The sequence below is a fragment of the Trichomycterus rosablanca genome, chromosome 20 (genome assembly GCF_030014385.1).
Source record: "Trichomycterus rosablanca isolate fTriRos1 chromosome 20, fTriRos1.hap1, whole genome shotgun sequence".
Classification (NCBI taxonomy): domain Eukaryota; kingdom Metazoa; phylum Chordata; class Actinopteri; order Siluriformes; family Trichomycteridae; genus Trichomycterus; species Trichomycterus rosablanca.
Window position 1 is genome coordinate 1,426,176 of NC_086007.1, and position 21,325 is coordinate 1,447,500.

General features: G+C 46.2%; 1 protein-coding gene across 1 annotated transcript in view; it reads left to right on the forward strand.

Annotated features, from left to right (window-relative positions):
- The first annotated feature begins 793 nt into the window (after positions 1-793).
- Positions 794-21,325, forward strand: part of LOC134334816 (telomerase protein component 1-like) — a 26,431-nt gene continuing 5,899 nt past the window's right edge. Inside the window, exons 1-34 of the mRNA XM_063017282.1 lie at positions 794-817; positions 1,268-1,598; positions 1,857-2,005; positions 2,047-2,220; positions 2,856-3,005; positions 3,088-3,252; positions 3,814-3,954; positions 4,781-4,852; positions 5,525-5,646; positions 5,831-5,988; positions 7,243-7,352; positions 7,922-8,000; positions 8,335-8,527; positions 8,688-8,904; positions 11,268-11,420; positions 11,642-11,713; positions 12,024-12,145; positions 12,505-12,576; positions 13,114-13,260; positions 13,369-13,660; positions 13,994-14,115; positions 14,241-14,354; positions 14,604-14,721; positions 14,931-15,119; positions 15,387-15,574; positions 17,066-17,207; positions 17,366-17,545; positions 17,689-17,781; positions 18,101-18,233; positions 18,761-18,920; positions 19,063-19,196; positions 20,369-20,457; positions 20,538-20,652; positions 20,743-20,950. Of these exons, the coding sequence (XP_062873352.1) occupies positions 794-817; positions 1,268-1,598; positions 1,857-2,005; positions 2,047-2,220; positions 2,856-3,005; positions 3,088-3,252; positions 3,814-3,954; positions 4,781-4,852; positions 5,525-5,646; positions 5,831-5,988; positions 7,243-7,352; positions 7,922-8,000; positions 8,335-8,527; positions 8,688-8,904; positions 11,268-11,420; positions 11,642-11,713; positions 12,024-12,145; positions 12,505-12,576; positions 13,114-13,260; positions 13,369-13,660; positions 13,994-14,115; positions 14,241-14,354; positions 14,604-14,721; positions 14,931-15,119; positions 15,387-15,574; positions 17,066-17,207; positions 17,366-17,545; positions 17,689-17,781; positions 18,101-18,233; positions 18,761-18,920; positions 19,063-19,196; positions 20,369-20,457; positions 20,538-20,652; positions 20,743-20,950 (4,928 nt within the window). The remainder of the gene's footprint in view (positions 818-1,267; positions 1,599-1,856; positions 2,006-2,046; positions 2,221-2,855; positions 3,006-3,087; positions 3,253-3,813; positions 3,955-4,780; positions 4,853-5,524; positions 5,647-5,830; positions 5,989-7,242; positions 7,353-7,921; positions 8,001-8,334; positions 8,528-8,687; positions 8,905-11,267; positions 11,421-11,641; positions 11,714-12,023; positions 12,146-12,504; positions 12,577-13,113; positions 13,261-13,368; positions 13,661-13,993; positions 14,116-14,240; positions 14,355-14,603; positions 14,722-14,930; positions 15,120-15,386; positions 15,575-17,065; positions 17,208-17,365; positions 17,546-17,688; positions 17,782-18,100; positions 18,234-18,760; positions 18,921-19,062; positions 19,197-20,368; positions 20,458-20,537; positions 20,653-20,742; positions 20,951-21,325) is intronic.

The window sequence follows — 21,325 nt, forward strand, 5'->3', positions numbered from 1 at the left end:
ACCCCTAAACCCACCTGCACAAGATCTTTATGGCTCCCTTAAGTCCACATTCTTTCGTTTTCATTAACCGCTTTGTCCTGGTTAGGGTCGCGGCTGCCCCGGTGCCAACGTGGAACACTGGGCGCAGGGCAGGAATCCAGCCTGGACGGGGTGTAACCCATTACTGGCAATCATACACATACTTACTTTCCCAAACACCCCCCTTACAAACTCACACCTAGGGGTAATTAAGGGCAGCCAATCCACCTTCTGCATGTTTTTGCAGAAAGAAAGTGGGAAGAAATCAGAGCACACAAGCAGGATTGAGTTTGGTTCATCTCAGGGTTTAATCCTTGTCCTGTTTAGGGAGTTTTTCTTCCCGTTCACTGCTGTTGCTCATCAGGAGTCGTTTTTTTGGCGTGAAGAACATGCCAAACTGCTGACATGCAGTACCTAATGGAGTGAGTGGTTTCCCAAATGTTTTGTTCACTTGGGGCAGTGTTGACCCGGGATAGTGGTAGCCTAGTGGGTAGAACTTTGGGGTATCAATCGGATGGTTGTGGCTTTGACTCCCGGCTTTGTCATGCAGCCACTGTTGGGCCCTTGAGCGAGGCCCTAAACCCTTTCTGTACAATAGCTGACCCTGGGCTTTGATCACAGAGTGTAAACAAAGTGGTATATGCAGATAGGGGGATAATGGAGATCAGTGCTTGACTCAGTCAATGCGCGATACAGATCTCAATATGAACCCACCTGGTGCAGGTGAAAAGAAGCGGTAGGTACTGCACACGTGTCAGAGAGGATGTGTGTTGTCATGTCGCTCATGTCGGGAGTAGAGGTCTGCAGCAGTAAAGATAAAATATGTTCAGGGAATTGGATACGACTAGATTAGAAAGAAACTGGTGCTAATTTCACCCTGCAGTATTTGGAATTGATTTGCCATACCAACCTGTTCTGCAGATTAGCGTTATTGTGCCAATAAATCCGACAATACTAAAGATCCACCCACATATTTATTTCAGATGTGTGGGAGGGTTTATAATAGAATTTATAAAGATTAGGACGGTATTTGTGCTGCACAGATCAATCACTCAGATGAACGGCGTCTGAGTCAGAAGAAAAAACTCCAAAGGTCGCTGAGCTCGTAGCTTCATTCTTGAGTTCTCTGTAACAACAGGACACGCCCTGGTACAACAGATCACGTTTAACGTTCCTCCTCTTTCCTTCAGATCTCCAGATTCAGCTGAGGCGTCCGGATTAGGGTGGATGCTCCTCTCTTGAAACGAAGGACCCGAAACCCGGCGCGCAGCCTCCACGCTTCTCCAGCTGCACCGGCCCTGCCCTGGAGAACCGGATCCTGACCGAGGCCTCGTCGTTCCTGCTTCATCCCCGGTCCAGTCTGACCTCCTCGTGTCCTGCGCTGCTCCCGTCCAGCCTGTCCTCCACCTCGTCCTCGTGCCCCCTGCTGTCCACCTCGTCCGACCTGCTCCGTCCGTCCTCGGCTCTGACCGGCACCGAGAACACCCTGCTGAAACGGAAACCCCTGCTCGTCCCCTCCCTCTGCTCTCCGTACCCTCTGAGCCCTCTGATTCGGATCACAGCGCCCCCTTCTGATGGATGTGAAACTGGAAAAAATGGACTTGTGCTCCATCGAGGAGCTTCAGTCCAGCAGAGAAGAGAGTGAAGAGGTGCTCGCTTTTTAAACTATTTTAGCCACGCCCTTTCCAAACTCCTGCGTAAAAGTAATTTTGTCAAATATATAATCCCAAAATATATGAAAGGCTTGTAAATCCCCTAATTTATCAGCCCTGTTGCAAAGTTTCTGCCGAAAACTGCTCATACACAAACCTGAACCCCCTGATGCTTTCCAAGTTCAGGTCTTAGTGGTGCTACCGGCCTGTCTGGCTCTCAACAGGCTCGATTGGTCATGTCTGTGGAAGGGAAGGTTGGACAGACGGTCTGTGTGACTCTCAGTAAGGATCCACTGCTGGCTGGTGTAAAAGAAGAGCCGGACAGTTCTGCTCACGTGAGGTGTGGGTGTGTCACGTTTGTACCTGTGCATTTCAGGGTTCTGATGACGAGGAGCAGCCGGAGATGGACGTGGATCCGCCCGCTGAGATGCCGGTGCTGGACCTGGGACTGACCGAGGACGGAGAGAAGCAGAAACTGGATCTCAGTGAAGAGTTCGGGCCGGTCGATACCGGATCTGATGATCATGCGGAAATTCTAAAAGAGACGAAGGTAAATACAGATCTCTCGGTGAGAACGACAAGATATAATCCAATATACAAACCCTGTTTCCAGAAGAGTTGGGACGTCTGTGATGTGTTAATTCTCTTAAATCTTTTTTCCACTGATCCACTTTATTGTAGTTTGTAATTAGAAACACATTTGATACCTGCAACAGTTCTATTCAGAAATGATACTTAAAACTTTACTGTGCAAAAAAGAAGCCTTATGTTAACCATGTCCAGAAGTGGCGTCCAGTTCTCTGGGCTTGGGGGCATCTAGGATGGACCATCACACAGTGGAAACGTGTCTTTTGTGCTCACCAAAACAGTATTCCAGATCTTTCTTTGGACTAGAACTGGACACCATGTGCGTTGAATCAGAGACAAAATGGACCATCCACACTGATATCAGTCCAAAAGTCAGGGTTCTGTAATGATACAGGCACATGTCAGTAGTACCAGGGTCTGTAATGGTACGGAGTCATGTCAGTGCCCAGGTCTGTCATGTTAATTAATTGTGTCAGTAGTGCCAGGGCCTGTCATGTTATAGGATTGTGTCAGTAGTGCCAGGGTCTGTAATGGTACGGGGTCGTGTTAGTAGTGCCAGAGTCTAGTTCTTGTGTGTGTGTGTGTGTGTGTGATCAGTACCAGTTCCTGAACCTGGTCTGCTGCTCCCTGGTGCAGAAGAAGATGAAACCCCTTTCGCTGGGCTGGAAATGCAGTGACTCTCTGTGGGACCACCTGGAGAAAATGGGCGCGTGGATCACCCCGAGCGACCCCGAGTTCCTGCTGAAGGTACGGCCGCCGGTGGACGTGGGTGGCGCCCCCTGGTGTTGTATCCAGGAACGTGATGCTCTGTTTGTTATCTCTCCATCAGGTGGCGGTTTACACCAGACAGGAACTGAACATCCGCATCACCGCCAACTTCCTGCTCGCCCTGGCTGCCCACCTGCCCGACTCGAAACCTCACCTGAGGAGGTATTTCTGCGCCGCCGTGCAGCTGCCGTCCGATTGGCTGGAAGTGACGAGGATTTACAGCACGGTGAGTTGGGACTCCTGAACAGAGCCCTGACCTCAGCAGCTCTGGGATGAACCGGAACATCAACATCAGTGCCCAGCCTTCTCACTGAATGAGCACAAATTCCCACAGACATACTTCAAAGTCTAGTGAGAAGCCTACTCAGAAAAGTGGCTGTTCTACCTATAAAGGTCACATAGAGGTTGTTTTTTTGGCACTTTTGGCAATATAATGTATAGAAAAAATATAGACACTTACAGGTGTGTACTAATTTGTCATGTATTAGTTTGGAGTGAAGTGAATTGGAACACAGCCACGAACTTCAAAGCTGCTTTGTGTTTGTTGGTATCCCAAAGGTACTGCATTTATGGAAGTGGGTTTGTGCACGATCAGTCCAGTCATGTGGGAACAGGACAGGACCTTCCTCAAACATCATTTTTATTCACATTGTTGATTTTTGCACCTGTTAGTGAATGATGTGGCTGAAACATCTGAACTCAGTGATCAGGACGGGTGTCTTTATACTTCTTGGCTCTGATTGGTCGGTGTTGCGTGGTGGTCACGTCCTCTGTGTCTCTCTCTCAGTGTTTCAGTAAATCTCTCCCGTCGTGTCTGAAGAAAGCGCTGACGGATAAATTCCAGCAGTTCAGCGAGTACCAGCTGGCCAAGTACAACACCCGCAAACACCGCTGCAAACACAACAAGAAGAAGAAGCGCAAGGTGGGGGTACACGCAACACACACACACACACACACACACACACTGTGAGGCCTGTGTGACCTATTTTTATTGATATTTACTGAGAGTCTGTGTGGCTCTGGGTCTGTGTGGCCCTCAATTTACTACATTTTCTTTTAGTTTTTCATGTTCTTAATTTTTTCTCTCTCTTGTTTTAATTTCATGCTCTCTTAATTGTAACTAAATGTTTGCAAGAAATCTTTCTGAAGTTCTGGATCTCAGGAATGTTTTAATGCTTTTAATTTTCCCTTATGTAAAGCACTTTGAATTACCACTGTGTATGAAAGGTGCTATACACATAAACCTGCCTTGCCTAATAAAGAATCAAATAAAAAATTGAATGAAGTCTGGACACATCATGTTCCCAGCTCTGCCACTGGTCTGGGGGAGTGAAGGCTGGACGCTGGGCAGGGCAGGGCAGTGGTAGCTCAGTGGTTAAAGTGCTGGACTAGTAACCAGAAGGTTGGCAGTTTAAGCCCCATCATTGCCAAGCTACCCTGGACCCTCAAAATCGGTTCATTTCTGCAGGAGCCTCGACCTCGTGTCCAGCTGCAGGGGTCACCAGAGTGCACAGGGGAATTAAATATGTCTAAATTGGTATAATGTGCATGAAAAAATGCTTTAAAAAGCTACTGCTATGTACTGCATGTACAGTGTCAAAAAAAACATCTCGCAACAACTATTTAGGTAATGAAGGTATAAACCGAGCCAGGCGAATCAGAGCTGCACCTCATCCTAATGTCTCTGTGTGTGTGTGTGTGTGTGTGTGTGTGTGTGTGTGTGTGTGTGTGTGCGTGTGTATGTTTCTGTGCAGGAGGTTTCGGACGAGCAGTGGGAGGAATGGGCATATCTGACTAAAAGCGACGTCCCTTCTCTTCAAATACACGTAAGTCCATCTCTTCATCTCAGCTACTCACAGGACTTTGAAGCGTGTCTGTGGGAATTTGTGCCCATTCAGTCAAAAGATAACAGCATTTGTACGGCCGTGCAATGATTTATCAGTCGGTGTTCTGGTTCATCCCAGAGCTGTTGAGTGGGGCTGAGGTCAGGGTCACAGTCATGCTGGAGCAGGAAAAGGCCTTCCCTAAACTGTCAGCTTTCCCAAAACAAGCTGAATCGTGGACTCATCTGACCACATGGCCTTGAACCCAGAGAACTCAGCAGCATTTCTTTATAGAATTGATGTATGACGTTCTATTCGTGTAATAGAGTTCCACGTTTCTCAGTGCAGCGGTGGACTGTGTTAAACGACAACGGTTTTCTGTAGCGATATTTATTCTCATGCAATGCTGTCGGAAGTCTTGAAGGTCACTTATATTCAGTAGTGGTTTCCGGCAAGATTTCTTCAGATTTTATGAATCTTTTCACAATATTAAGTACGGCAGATGGTTACAGACGTAATTATTTGCAAGCTTATACCTGTTCATACCCGATCATGATTCCCTCACCTGTTACCTGCTCACCTGCTCATTGTAGAACGATTCAAAACGCCGTAACTTAAATACTCTCTAAACGCCTCGCGTCCTGACCTGTGTCTGTCTGTGTGTGACGGTTGTAGCTTCAGATACAGCAGTACTCGGCGTTGGACAAACAGCAGAGCGAGTTTAACATGAAGAAATTAATAAAGCGCCTCCACATCAAGCAGCCGGCCGAGTTCGTCATGAGCATTCTGGGAAAGAGGTTGGTCATTCTGTACTGTGTGGAACGCAACGCAAACACACCTAACGCATCAGATCACCACACTTCAAGAGAGGCTTTATTGTCACGAGCAGCGTATTAATCACTGTGGACACTGTGTATTATCCATGTATTTATTATAGGTGTGTGTGTGTGTGTGTGTGTGTGTGTGTGTGTGTGTGTGCAGGTACCCGGCGGATGCCAGGGCGTTTTGGCGCAGTGGGCTCAGTGGGGTGTGGGAGAGTGAGAGAGCCAATCAGAGGATGAGACTGAAGCAGCCCGAGACCTGGGAAACCCGACTGAGTCAGGAGGGGAACACGGCGGCTACCTGGGAGAAACTCATCGGTACTGGGAGAGTCTCGTCGTACCTCTCTGTACCCCCCTGTGTCACTCTGTACTCCTATGTACCTCTCAGTACCCCCCTCTGTACCCCCTGTGTCACTCTGTTCCACTATGTACATCGCTGTACCCCTTCTGTACCCCCCACTGTCACTCTGTACCCCTATGTACCTTTCTGTACCCCCTCTGTACTCCCCTGTACCCCTCTGTTCCACTCTGTAGCTCTCTGTACCCCCCTTTATACCCCCTGTACCCCTCTGTTCAACTCTGTAGCTCTCTGTACCCCCCATACCTCCACTGTACTCCTCTGTACCTCTATTCCACTCTGTACCCCTCTTTACCCCCCTGTACTCTTCTGTACCCCCCTGTACCCCATACCCATTTCTATACTCCTCTGTACCATTTTGTTCCACTCTGTACCCCTCTGTTCTACTCTATACCCCTCTGTTCCCCTCTGTACTCCTCTATACCCCTCTATTCCACTCTGTACCCCTCTGTTCCCCTCTGTACCCCTCTATACCCCTCTGTTCTACTCTGTACCCCTCTGTTCCCCTCTGTACCCCTCTATACCCCTCTGTTCCACTCTGTACTCCTCTGTTCTACTCTATACCCCTCTGTTCCCCTCTGTACCCCTCTATACCCCTCTGTTCCACTCTGTACCCCTCTGTTCTACTCTATACCCCTCTGTTCTACTCTATACCCCTCTGTATCCCTCTGTTCTACTCTATAACCCTCTGTTCCACTCTGTACCCCTCTGTTCTACTCTATACCCCTCTGTTCCACTCTGTACCCCTCTGTTCTACTCTATACCCCTCTGTTCTACTCTATACCCCTCTGTACCCCTCTGTTCTACTCTATACCCCTCTGTACCCCTCTGTTCTACTCTGTACCCCTCTATACCCCTCTGTTCCACTCTGTACCCCTCTGTTCTACTCTATACCCCTCTGTTCTACTCTATACCCCTCTGTACCCCTCTGTTCTACTCTATAACCCTCTGTTCCCCTCTGTTCCCCTCTGTACCCCTCTGTTCCACTCTGTACCCCTCTGTTCTACTCTATACCCCTCTGTTCCCCTCTGTACCCCTCTGTTCCACTCTGTACCCCTCTATACCCCTCTGTTCCACTCTGTAACCCTTTTACCCCTCTGTAGGATCAACACTATATATTTTTTCTTTAATTATGCAGTAAATATGTGGACAGTGAGAAAACAGTGAGGTTCAGTCACCGGCTGTGTTCCAATAACCCTGCACTGTGGTTCTAGATAATAACGCTCTGCCCTTCATGGCCATGCTGAGAAACCTGAGGAACATGATCACGCAGGGCATCAGCGCCAAACACCACGACAAGATTCTCAAACGACTCTGCTCCAAGGTAACGCTCAAACTCCACCCACTTTTAATCCTCCACCCCCTTCTTTGACCCTTCTTTGACCCTTCTTTGACCCTTCTTTGACCCTTCTTTGATCCACCCTGTTTTTAATCTCCACCCCTTCTAAATATCCACCCAATCTTAAATCTGCACGCCCTTTTACATTTCCACCTCTTTTTAACCCTACCCCATCCAACACAACCCCCTGTTAAATTTCCACCTCTTTTAAATCTCCACCCCCTATCCATCTCCAGCTCCTTCACCCACCATATATCTCATATTCTTTAGTCAAAAGTATGTGGACACATGATCAGGAGCTCGTTGGACACTCTGTTCCAAAACCCTAATTAATATGGTGCTTCCCCTTTGCTGTATTTTAAAATTTGCAACTTTAACAGTCTTTGCTCTTCCTGGATTGTTTTTATCTAGATTTTGTAATGTTCCTGTGGCAATATTTGTCCACTTGCCACAGTCTTCAACACCCAGACGCTCCAGCACTGCGTTCTTATGTCATGTTTCACCAACCTCCTGAACTCGGACCTGTTTAACCGAGGTGTGTGTTGTTCTTACAGTCGGCTGTGATCCAGAGCAGGCAGTTCCCGTTCCGCTTCCTGTCGGTTTATCAAGTCATTATGAAGCTAAAGAAGTTTGGTAAGAACAACAGAGCTGAACAGAACAGAACAGAACAGAACAGAACTGCTTTGAATAAAATATTGCCTACAAAACATAGTGACTATCACAACAATATCTGCTCATTTTATCTATCAGCTACATAAAACAGACATCATTTACACAGCCATTATTGGCATGGCAGGTGGGCATGACACTTTAATCCATGCCCCCCTGATGAGCTATATGGCAAGTGCACCCTTACGTAGCTGTAAATAAAAGCTGACATTCAGCATTTTTAATTTAAAGATATTTATATTATTTATTTATGATTTAATTCTGACGTCCTCGACCCGTTTGTGCTGTTTCCCTCTAGTCGGCAGCCCAGTGAAACCTGCGGTCACCAGTAAGAAAATACTGCGTGGGATCTTAAAGAAGATGCCCTACAGCGGTAGATATCGCAATTTTGATTGGATGAAGGCGAGTAGGAAGAAGCTACGCTCTACGCTCAGTGTGCCCTTCGTCCGACGCGGTCACGACAGGAAGCGTAAATACCTGCAGAAAGCCAGGTGTGTATCTCACTCAGAGTCTCCCCAACCAGTAGTGTGACCAGGCCGGGCGTGGTTAGTAATCAGTTCTGATGGTCTGATGGTGAGGAGATTTGGGTGGAGCTTTGTGTCCAGGTCCAGGAGCGTCCTCAGTGATGCTCCGTTCCTGTGTGTGTTTCAGTCAGAGGCCCTACAGCGCGGAGCTCCTGCAGCGCTACTCTCAGGCTCTGGAGGAAGCCGTGGAGATCTCCTGCAGGTACAACGTCCCTCCGCTGTCAGGATCCACACTCATCATCCTCGTCTGTGACTGGTCGTTTGATGACGAATTGACAGGAGCTGGTTTCTGCCTCCCTCCTGACCCCACGACTGACCCGGCGAACCACAGGGTCACTGCCTCGGTCAGTAAACAGTACATCACACTGCCCATCCTGCAGTGGCAACACTGACCAAGACTTCAGATGGTCAAGACTAAAACTTTAAATAACCCAGTCTAGACCACACTTTAAACTGCCAAGAGCAAAACAAGACCAACAGCTTTAATTGTCCAGCTCAATCCAAGACCAAGACTTCTAATGGTTGCGGTCATGACTTTAAAGTTCAGGAGAAGACCAAAACGAGACCAAAACCAGAGCAAGACTTAAAATGGTCAAGATCATAAAAGATTGAAAATCGCCCTGGATTGCTCTCATAGACTATCAGTTAGTTCTGACCTTACAATCTGATTGGTTGAGAAGCGTTCTAGCCGTGCTGATATTGGTGATAACAGCACAGCCTTTTCACACCACAACTGTATTACTCCGCTGACGCGTTGCCATTAACGACAAGCTTCATGCACACAAATGCGCACGCAGGCGACACCGACTTTTTTCTCGATCGCGTTTTAAATCCGTTATCTGAACATAAATCAATTGTCTAATTCACTATCTAGTGCACTATGTAGGGAACATATATCCGTGATCTGATACACAATCTAGTGCACTATGTAGGGAACATATATCCGTGATCTGATACACAATCTAGTGCACTATGTAGGGAACATATATCCGTGATCTGATACACAATCTAGTGCACTATGTAGGGAACATATATCCGTGATCTGATACACAATCTAGTGCACTATGTAGGGAACATATATCCGTGATCTGATACACAATCTAGTGCACTATGTAGGGAACATATATCCGTGATCTGATACACAATCTAGTGCACTATGTAGGGAACATTAATGTGTTTGTAACGCGAACAGTTAGCTTAATAGCCCAGCAGTTAGCAGCTCCTAGAAGTTCTGTTATCACCCATAATCCTTTGGTGTGTGCGAGAGGTTTTTTATTTCTTTTTTCCCTTCTGAGGTTCTTGACTTTTTCTTCTTCTTGTTCTTACTTCCCTGAAATGAGTTTTTGCAACTTGGGATGTCTGCTTTGTAGTGTTAAACTTTATATTCGCTGTGGAACTACTTTTTGGCGGACGGTATTGTCAATATTAAAGCATATTTATTATGAAATTCAGGGCTTCTTTAATTTATTTTTTTTCTTTATTTTGTAAAAACTGTTGTATAAAAGCAATAGAACACGAGAGGGAGTGTGTTATTGCGAATAACATCATGGCTGTGATTCGGTTGCAGGCACGAGCCGAAGGCGAGTACAGTAGATCACAGCCGTGATGTTATTCGCGATAACACATCACCTCAGTTCTGAGCAACTCCATCGTGTCATTAAGGGAAATGCCATTCAGTCATCGTAGTAATCAGGATAAATTAGCAACTAAAGAATTTAAACATCAAGTATCTACAAAAGGGGAGAAATCCTATAAGTTACAAGTAAATTACAAGTAAGTCATGTCATTATTAAATTGTGAATTGTGTTTGCACTTATTGTATCTCCCCAATTGTTTAATTGTGCTTCTTTATTCATTGCACATCAGCCCCGATGCCCCCGATCTTTATTCTGGATCTGCTGCACCTAAAATAAAATGCTGATGAAATGCTGAAAAAAATCTGATGAAGACTGAATGAAAATGTTAGTGTGAAGCTTTACTTCATTTTATGATTAACGGTAAAGCTGCTCTCTCTCTCTCTCTCTCTCTCTCTCTCTCTCTCTCTCCATGTTTAGAGTTATTTGTGAGGGCAAACTGACAGATGACTTAAGATGTTCATTATTTAAGCTTTAATTTACCCATTGAACGGGTCACCTTGGCCATCATCGCAACTATTAACCCCCCCCCCCCCCCCCTCCAAGAGATATAGCAGGAGCCACCACTGGTCAAGACCAAGACTTTAAATTCTCCAGACCAAGACTGCAGTTGTCCAGATTAATCAAGATCAAGGTTTTTAAAGGTCAAGACAAAAATGTAAAACGATCAAGAACAAGATTTCAAATAGTCTAGATGACTACAAAAGACTATGACTTCAGATTGCCAAGACCAAGACTTAGATGGTCAAGCCCAAGACTTCTGATTGTTTAGATCAATCCAAGACCAAGACGTCTAATAGTCAAGACCAACACATGACTATGACTTTAAATTCCCATGTCCAGGATAAGACCAAGATTTCAAACGGTCAAAACCAAGACAAGACCAAGACTTTTAATTGTCAAGATCAAAAAAACAAATTAATGGCCAAAACTTTAGCACCAAAGAGCTCATCATGAAGATAACAGGAACCATCGAAATCCAGCTTTCTGACCACCACATGTTCAGAAGGGTCGTTCATCCAGAGCTTCAGAGTTTTTATTTTAACAGCGTGTCGTCTCTGTGTGTGTCGTAGTCCAAAGAGTTGGCGCTGCTCGTGGCAATGATAATCAGCCACTGCTGCGAGCACCCACAATTCCTCCTGGCGGATGAGGAAGGGGTTCAGGAGCTCAGACTGCAGTCTGACAGCCTTCTGGAGAACGTGAGGAGCGCCATGGAGAAATACACGGTGAGATGATCCGGTTTATCTGATTCAGCTTTACACGTCATTAGAATTCCTACAAGAACATCAGAACTACTGCAGCGTCGCATCAAAGAGTCATGATCACGTCATCCTGCTGGAGTACAGAATCAGAACTGAACAGAACAGATCAGAACAGAATCAGAATCAGAACTAAACAGATCAAAATACAGAATTAACAGTATTTTTGTCTTTTTTCCTTTTATCAGGAATTTTCTGAATCGACTCAGAAGATGCATCGCAGTAACTTCTTCTCCAAACTGCTGGAGGAGAAAACAAAGGTCCTTCATTTGCTTTTCTTTCCTGCTTCTTACCTTCTACCCATCTGTCTTTTCTACTTTTCTTTTCTTAGTTTTCTTCCTCCCTCTGCCCTTCTCTTTATTCATCCTTCTGACCGTCTTACCTTCCTTCTTCATTCCATCTTTTCTCTGTTCCTTTGTTCCTTCACTTGGTCCTTGTTTCCATCCCTTCTTTCTTCCTGTTCTGTTGATGCGTTTTTGTTCTGCTGAATGCGTTCTCGTTCTTTTGACGCGTTCTGGTGCTTTTGACGCGTTCTCGTTCTGCTGACGTGTTCTGTTCTGTGCTCTACAGGTGGATAACATCATCATGATAGACGACTCTTTTGTTGACCGGGTGTTAAGCGCGGAGGTTGAGAGGTTCAGGAAGGAGTCGATCTGTCAGCCGTTATGTCTGAACATCTTAACAAGAGGATAGTAAGTTCTACACCCTCCTCACACCGGGAGGGAACTGGGATCATCTCATGGGCGGTGCCTGCAGCAGTTAAAATCGGCCAATGGTATTGTGGGTGGGAAAAGATTGGACTAAAAACTGGGAGGGGTCTTTAATGCTATGTAAGGACCCTGATTAGTAGGCCGAGGTGCCTGTACAGAAGTGGAGGAATATAGAGATCAGCACACACGTCTTCAGGAGGGCGTGTCAGGAATATATACCCTTCTCGTACACCATTGGGTTTTCCAGCAGAAGAAGACTAATTGGCTATGACTAAATTGGGAGTAAAATAGCAACAAAAAAAAGCCGTGTCTGAACTCTGTTGGTTTGCTGTGTTTTTCAGTAAAGTCTATTATAAAAAGCGTCAGAACCACAACACCGTAACGCTGTACGGATTCAGTGAGTTGGTGTTCAGGTAGGATCACGTCTCACTTCCTGTTGAACCAACACCCAGTCACCGATACATAACCCACCTCCCAGTTACCCAATTATAACCCAACACCCAGTTACCTAATCATAACTCACTAACCAGTTACTCAGTTATAACCCAACACCCTGTCACTCATTCATAACTCAACACCTGTCACCCAACCATAGCTCAACACCGAGTTACATAATCATAACCCTCTAACCAGTTACCCAAATATAACCCAACACCCTGTTACCCAACCTTAACTCAACACCCTGTTACCCAACCTTAACTCAACACCCTGTTACCCAACCTTAACCCAACACCTTGTTACCCAACCTTAACTCAACACCCTGTTACCCAACCTTAACTCAACACCCTGTCACTCAATCATAACCCACCACACAGTCACTCAATCATAACCCACCACCCAGTCACTCAACTATAACCCACCACCCAGTCACCCAAACTTAGCCCACTGCTCAGCCATAAACCACCACCCAGCACCCTGTTCATTTTACCAAAACTACCCTGGTATTGCAGGTTCATATCAGAACGAGGTTCCTCCAGGTTTTTGGATCACGTGGAGGGGATGGACAAACTGCACAACATTCCACCTCCTGCAGGAGCTCCTGCAAAACCAGAGAGGACTGCAGATGTTCTGCCACTGCCAGCTGTTCCCAAACTAAGGTACCGCGGCACTTCAGCAATGCTGGTCGTGTCCCAACACTTTTGTTGGTGTACTGTAAGTGTTGCGTTGGTGCGTTTACACTGTTCGGTTCCTCTGTCGGCTCTCAGGTGGCAGGGCGTGCGGGTCTTCATCTCGTCTACGTTCAGAGACATGCACGCCGAGCGGGACGCGCTGCTGCGTAGCGTCTTCCCCGAGCTGCGCCGCCGTGCCGCCACGCTGTGCCTCCACCTACAGGAAGTGGACCTGCGCTGGGGCGTCACCGAGGAACAGTCGGCCCGCGCCACCGAGATCTGCCTGAGCGAGGTCTGCCGCTCACAGCTGCTGCTGGGGATTCTGGGAGAAAGATACGGCGTGGTGCCGCCCCGACCATCGCTGCCCGAGCTCCCTCAGTACGGCTGGGTAAGGACGGACCTACAGACCTCCATCAGATCCACATCTAATAGATCCCTTACCCTCACATGCACCATCAGATCCACATCTAATAGATCCCTCACCTTCACACGCACCATCAGATCCACATCTAATAGATCCCTCACCCTCACATTCACCATCAGATCCACATCTAATAGATCCCTCACCCTCACACGCACCATCAGATCCACATCTAATAGATCCCTCACCCTCAGTGCAGGGTTTTCAGGTTTATGACGTGTTTATGCAGGGTTATTAGAAGTATCAGCTCTGTTATAATGATTCATGAGCGCGGGTTTCCGCTGTGTTTCGGTTCTCCAGCTGAGCTCGGCTCCTGACGGGCTCTCGGTCACAGAGATGGAGATCCGCCAGTTTCGGGCGGTGTTTCCCGATTCTGCTCAGAGTCGCATGTTCTTCTACTTCAGATCTCCACAGCTGGTCAGGTACAGCCTCACCTCCATCGTTCATGACTCTCCTAATAACCTTAGAGTGATTAGTTACAGCCTGAGTAACTTGGACGGTTAACAGATAAGCATTACACAACACTTTATTTATCTCTTGTGTTCAGCTCGGTGCCCGAGGAATGGAGGTCAGACTTCGTGGCCGAATCCGAGGAAGCCGCGGCTAAGATGTCGGATCTGAAGACGCAGATCCGCAGCGACGGGTTCAAGGTCACGGAAAAGTAAGAGCCGCATCAGAAACGCACGTTAGGAGGAGTGTCCACATACTTCTGATCACACAGTGTGTCAAGAATACTCACTGCTAGTGAGTGTGTAACGTAATTGATAACAGCTTTGTAGAAACAGCTTGGGGAAGGGCCTGTTCTGTTCCATAAGGTCACTAATAAAAATAAAAATGTTTGTTGTGATTAAACCTGCAATAAAATGTTTATTTGATCCTAATAATTTTCCCATGATCCTTTTCTGTGCAGTTACCCGTGTGAGTGGGGTGGAGTGGTGGACGGAAGAGCCTACCTCAGAGGACTGGAGGATTTCGCCAAGGCGGTGCTGGACGACCTCTGGAGCGCGTTACAGAGCATCTTTACAGAGGTCAGAATAAATCTCATCCACTGTCTGTTTTAGCTCCGACTATCCTGGTCAGGGTCACGGTGGGTGTTGGTCTGATTCACTGGAGCGAAAGGTAGGAAACACTTGGACTCACACACACCCACACGGACACGGGGAGAGCGTGGGGAATCGAACCCATGCCCTTCTTGTTGTGAGGCGACCCCACAGAATCGAATCTTGGTGATTTTCAGGAATCGGACGAGGCCGATCTGACGTCCGAGATCAAGGAGCAGGAGGCGCATCAGGACGCTCAGCGCCGCCACTTCTACGGCAGAGCCAAACTCATCTCGCTGGCGAAAGAGAAAGTTCAGGAGTGCCAGAAGAACGGAGGGGTTCTGCTGGTGGACGGAGCGGCGGGACTCGGCAAGACGGCGTTTATGGTAACTGATCACATTAATAATAATTCATTCATTCATTCCATAGACCCCTGATCCCAGTGGTACCTCCCCTTAGAGCCAGGACTCGGGGGTAGCATTCAACAGCGACTCCTGCCGACCGGGTCACACTCAGCCTGAATAGATCACATGGGAGGATCATGTGGACCCACCACCACTAAGATCCAGATTGGGCACAGCTCGGGGGCGAGGGGCCCCTGGCAGTCTAAACTGGCCCTTGGTGAAATAAAAGCTCTTTCTTCTCTCCCTCAGGCTGCTCTCGCTCACTCACTACAAACTCCAGACAAGATGAGAACAGCACCCGTATGTGACGTCATATCCTACTCCACGGCCCCTAGCCAATCGGCTTCTGCTGTGAAAACGCTTCTGCGCTGCCTGGTCCAATGGCTGAAGAGGAGGGGGGAGCAGGAGGAGGCGCCACCCTCAGACACGCCGTACAGGTGAGTGTCGGTTCTTCGTGGTTTGCAGTGGAACGTTATTTATTTATTATTTATTTAGGGAACAAAGCTGTGCAACACACATATCACCAAGTATTAAGTGACCACGCTGAAACTCGTCCAGGGCTTAATCGAGAATCAACAGCCAGGTGTAATAATAATAATATAATAATTAATAATGTAATTATAAATAATTTAATAATAAATATTGTAATAATAAATAATGTAATAATAAATAATATAATAATTGTTAGATCTTAGTTACACTTATGTCAATGTACTTATGGTCTGATTAGTATTTCTGCTCTTCTCACCGCTTATGAGCTGATGAGCTGAGAATGCAGTTCTGAAGGTTGTTTTGTTCTTGTTGATCAAAACTGTCCTTCTCTCGAAAACGTTCTCATGTAGTTTAGCCTTCACACACACACACACACACACACACACTTTTCTTGTCTGGTCTGGGTGCTTTCCTCGTACGAGATTCAACGAATGATTCCTGTCTTGGTTAAGTTCTAGTCTAGTTTAAGAAACAGAGACTTTGAGAAACTACCTAACAAATGTTAATACCTAACAATAATAAATAATGTAATAATAAATAATGTAATAATAAATAATATAATAATAAATAATGTTATAATAAACAATGAAATAATAAATAATGTAATAATATAATAATAAATAATGTAATAATGTAATAATAAAGAATGTAATAATAAAGAATGTAATAATAAGTAATATAATAATGTAGTAATAAAGAATGTAATAATAAGTAATATAATAATGTAGTAATAAATAATGTAATACTAAAGAATGTAATAATAAGTAATATAATAATGTAAAAATAATGTAATAATAAATAATGTAATTATAAATAATGTTATAATAAATAATATAATAATAAATAATGGTATAATAAACAATGAAATAATAAATAATATAATAATAAATAATGTTATAATGTAATAATAAAGAATGTAATAATAAAGAATGTAATAATAAATAATATAATAATAAGTAATATAATAATGTAAAAATAATGTAATAATAAATAATGTAATTATAAATAATGTAATAATAAATAATGTAATAATAAATAATGAAATAATGTAATAATAAATAATGTAATAATAAATAATATAATAATGTAATAATAAATAATGAAATAATAAATAATGTAATAATAAATAATGTAATAATAAATAATGAAATAATGTAATAATAAATAATGTAATAATAAATAATATAATAATGTAATAATAAATAATGTTATAATCAATAATGTCATAATATATAATAATGATAGATGAAATTATAATAAAGTAATAATAAATAATGTATCATCTCTTTTTGTAAAGTTTTTATGTGTTTATTAAGTCGGATCAATTCAGTCTAACTGAGGATCAGAGGAATCGATTGGAGGCCAAATACAATTTCAAACCAGCGTGTGAGAGAAATGCGCCCGGCTCTGGAGTTCTCGTACGTTTGTACCCACAGAGCGCTGCTGTCAGAGTGGCACTGCCAGCTGCGCGAGCTGAAGAGAGGACGACCGCTGGCCCTGCTGGTGGACGGAGCCGATCTGGTGCGCGACCCCAGAGGTCAAGCGGTTTCTGAATGGATCCCAGAACGTCTTCCCAAGGTGAGACACACAGACGAGTGTAGGTGCAGCACGACTCCAGGGTGGTTTTTTTCTAGGATTACAGTGTAGACTTCTCATGGACGAGTGACGTCCCATATTATGGTGCGGTTCCAGAGACGTTAGAAACGTAAGAACGTTTATGTTGCTGATGTCATCAGGGCGTGTGTTTGGTGCTGAGCGTCGCCTCAGATTCATCCCTCCGGGCGGCCCTGAGCAAGAAGAAGAACTGTGTAGCGCTCCCGGTAGGTGTGTTACCTCTGCCCGACCGGAGAGAGATCGTTCAGAAGGAGCTGAGCACCTACGGGAAGAAACTGAGCGACTCCGCCTTCAACAACCAGGTCAGTTTCATCCTTTAGACATGAATAAAATGACCACGCGGGCGGTCAGCGGCGAGACTGAAGCGGCGAGACTGAAGCGGCGAGACTGAAGCGGTGAGACTGAAGCGGCGAGACTGAAGCTCCTCGTGTGTTTGTGTTTGCAGCTCCAGACTCTGCTGATGAAGAAAGGAGCGGCGAGTCCACTGTACCTCCGACTGGCCTGTGAGGAGCTCAGGAACTACGCCTCCTTCGAGAAGGTCACACTCAGTCTGTTTTTATCCTGGTCAGGGTCGCGGTGGGTCTGATTCACTGGGCGAAAGGCAGGAAACACCCTGGATAGGCCACCAGTCCATCACACACACAGACACACACACCTGGCCCCCTGGGAATTAAACCCAGCCCCTTCTTGCTTCTTGCTGTGAGTTAGGCACTACCCACTATGCATAGGTGCTGATGACTGATGGCCCCAAGCTCCACTCACTAGGCTACCACTAGTGCTAGTGCATCTGCTGTCCACATACTTTTGGCTACACACGGTATTTTTAATCCCGACTCTGATGGTGTGTTGTTGTGCAGATGAAGGAGAACCTGCAAAATCTCCCGGTGACCCTGAGTGATCTGGTGCAGTTCGGGTTGACCAGGCTGCAGGACCAGTACGGAGGTGCAGGACTGGACTGGGCACTGGCCGCTCTCACCGTCAGCGCCACCGGTACGACCCGTCCGTGTAAAATAGCATAGTGTAGCATAGCTTAGTGTAGCATAGTGTCGTGTAGCATAGCATAGCATTGTGTAAAATAGCATAGCATAGTTTAGCATAGTGTAGCATAGCTTAGTGTAGCATAGTGTCATATAGCATAGCATTGTGTAAAATAGCATAGCATAGTTTAGCATAGCTTAGTGTAGCATAGCATAGCATTGTGTAAAATAGCATAGCATAGTGTAGCATAGCTTAGTGTAGCATAGCATCATGTAGTATAGCATATCTTAGTGTAGCATAGCACAGTGTAACATAGCATAGTGTAGTATAGCATATGTTAGTGTAGCATAGCATAGTGTATTATAGCATAGTGTAGCAGAGTGTAGTGTAGCATAGCATAGCATTGTATAACAGAGTATAGTGTAACGTAGCATTGTGTAAAATAGCATGTCTTAGTGTAGCATAGTGTAGCATAGCGCCCCGTTCTTTTAAACACTATAGAAATAAATTGGACTCTGAGCTGTATCTTGTACCCACAGGTGTGAGGGAGCAGGATCTTTACGCCCTGCTGAACCTGTGCACCGACCTGAGCTCCACTCACGCCCCCCTCGCCTGGCACAAGGTGCTTCATCTGGCCCGGAACCCAAAAACCCGGGTGCCCATGGCCACCTTCTCCCGGCTGGCCCGGAGTCTGCGCAGGTAACAGATCTAATCGTCTAACTAACCTGTACTGTAATTTATTTTATAAATCTATAACATTTAGTGTATAATTAAATGAACTAATTAAAACTCCAGACGTTTGAGCCTGACCGTGGTCCCTGCTCTCCCTGTCCTGTTTCAGTCTGATGGGCTCAGCGCTCAGCCGGGAGCCGGACGATCCTCTGATCCTCAAACATCCAGACGTCCGGTCGGCCTTCGAGCGTCTTTACTGCCCGACGATGGAGGAGAGGAGCCGAGCTCACGTCATCCTGGCAGGTACGTCACGTGTTCCTGTGTTCTCTGTGTTCTCTGTGTTCCCGTGCTCTCTGTGTTCCCGTGCTCTCTGTGTTCTCTTGTGTTCCCGTGCTCTGTGTTCCCGTGTTCTCTGTGTTCCCGTGTTCTCTGTGTTCTCTGTGTTCCCGTGCTCTCTGTGTTCTCTGTGTTCCCGTGCTCTCTGTGTTCTCTGTGTTTCCGTGTTCTCTGTGTTTCCGTGTTCTCTGTGTTCTCGTGTTCTCTGTGTTCTCTGTGTTTCCGTGTTCTCTGTGTTCCCGTGTTCTCTGTGTTTCCGTGTTCTCTGTGTTCTCTGTGTTCCTGTGTTCTCTGTGTTCCCGTGTTCTCTGTGTTCCCGTGTTCTGTGTTTTCCCGTGTTATCTGTGTTCCCGTGTTCTCTGTGTTCCCGTGTTCTCTGTGTTCCCGTGTTCTCTTTGTTCCCGCGTTCTCTTTGTTCTCTGTGTTCCCGTGTTTTCTGTGTTCTCTGTGTTCCCGTGTTCTCTGTGTTCTCGTGTTCTCTGTGTTCCCGTGTTTTCCGTGTTCTCTGTGTTCCCGTGTTCTCTGTGTTTCCGTGTTCTCTGTGTTCTCTGTGTTCCTGTGTTCCCGTGTTCTCTCTGTTCCCGTGTTCTGTGTTTTCCCGTGTTCTCTGTGTTCCCGTGTTCTCTGTGTTCCCGTGTTCTCTTTGTTCCCGCGTTCTCTTTGTTCTCTGTGTTCCCGTGTTTTCTGTGTTCTCTGTGTTCCCGTGTTCTCTGTTTTCCCGTGTTCTCTGTGTTCCCGTGTTCTCTGTGTTCTCGTGTTCTCTTTGTTCCCGCGTTCTCTTTGTTCTCTGTGTTTCCGTGTTTTCTGTGTTTTCTGTGTTCTCTGTGTTCCTGTGATTTCTGTGTTCTCTGTGTTCCCGTGTTCTCTGTGTTCCCGTGTTCTTTGTGTTCCTGTGCTCTCTGTGTTCTCGGTGTTCTTGTGCTCTCCGTGTTCTCTGTGTTCTTTGTGCTTCCATGTTCTCTGTGTTTCTGTCTTCTCTGTGTTCCGGTGTTCTCTATGTTCCCGTGTTCTCTGTGTTCCCATGCTCTCTGTGTTCTTGTGTTCTCTTTGTTCTCTGTGTTTCCGAGTTCTCTGTGTTCCCGTGTTCTCTGTGACCTGCGGTTGACTCTGAGACGTTCCTGTATTGTTTGTTGTTGCAGCTCATCTGTGGGTGCGGTCGGACCCTCTCGGGCGGGGCACGTTCCTCCACTGCGACGCCTCCGCGCTCCTCCAGCTCCCGAATCACCTGGTCAGTCCGTCTCCCCGGTGATGTCTGACCTTTAACCTCGTCCTGAAGCGTCCAGCTCACGTCTGTGTTTTTATCCTCAGATGAAAGGAGCTCAGTGGCCGACCGTCGACGACCTGCTGTCCAGTTTCTACTTCCTGTACGCTAACGTGCACCACGGCTTCCTGCCCCGCCTCCTGGAGTACTACGTTCACTTCTGTACGACCGGGTTCTGGTTTGTATGACGTGCTTCTGTCGGGCCCCTCAGCGAGGCCCTTAAATCTCAAGCCACTGTTTTATTCTGCACAGGTGAGTCGAGCGAGCTGAAGGACCGCCGAGCGTTTCTGAAGCGCCACGCCCCGCTGCTCTCTCATTGGCCGGCTCTGTTTGTACAGCAGGCCTTAAACGAACCGCGCGACTCGGCCGCTCACGTCTGGGCTCAGAACGCGGTGGAGGAGGGAAACGCCGCCGTCGTCAGGTGGATCAACAACACGGAGAAACCGCCGGAGGAGAGCGGGTACGACCACAGCTAACATCCGCAGTGTTAGCATAGCTTAATGCAGCATTGTTTATTATAGCGTAGCAAAGCATAGAGTAGCATAGCATTGGCTAGCATAGCTTATTATATTGTACAGTAGTATAGCATAGTGTAGCATAGCATAGGAAGGTATAGTGTAGCATAGCATAGAAAGGTATAGTGAAGCATAGCATAGAGTATCATAGTGTAGCATTGCATAATGTAGCATGGTGTAGCATAGCATTGGCTAGCATAGCATAGAAAGATATAGTGTAGCATGGTGTAGCGTATCATAGGGTAGCATAGCTTATTATAGTGTAGCTTAGGATAGCATAGCATAGTGTAACATAGCATAGGAAGGTATAGTGTAGCATA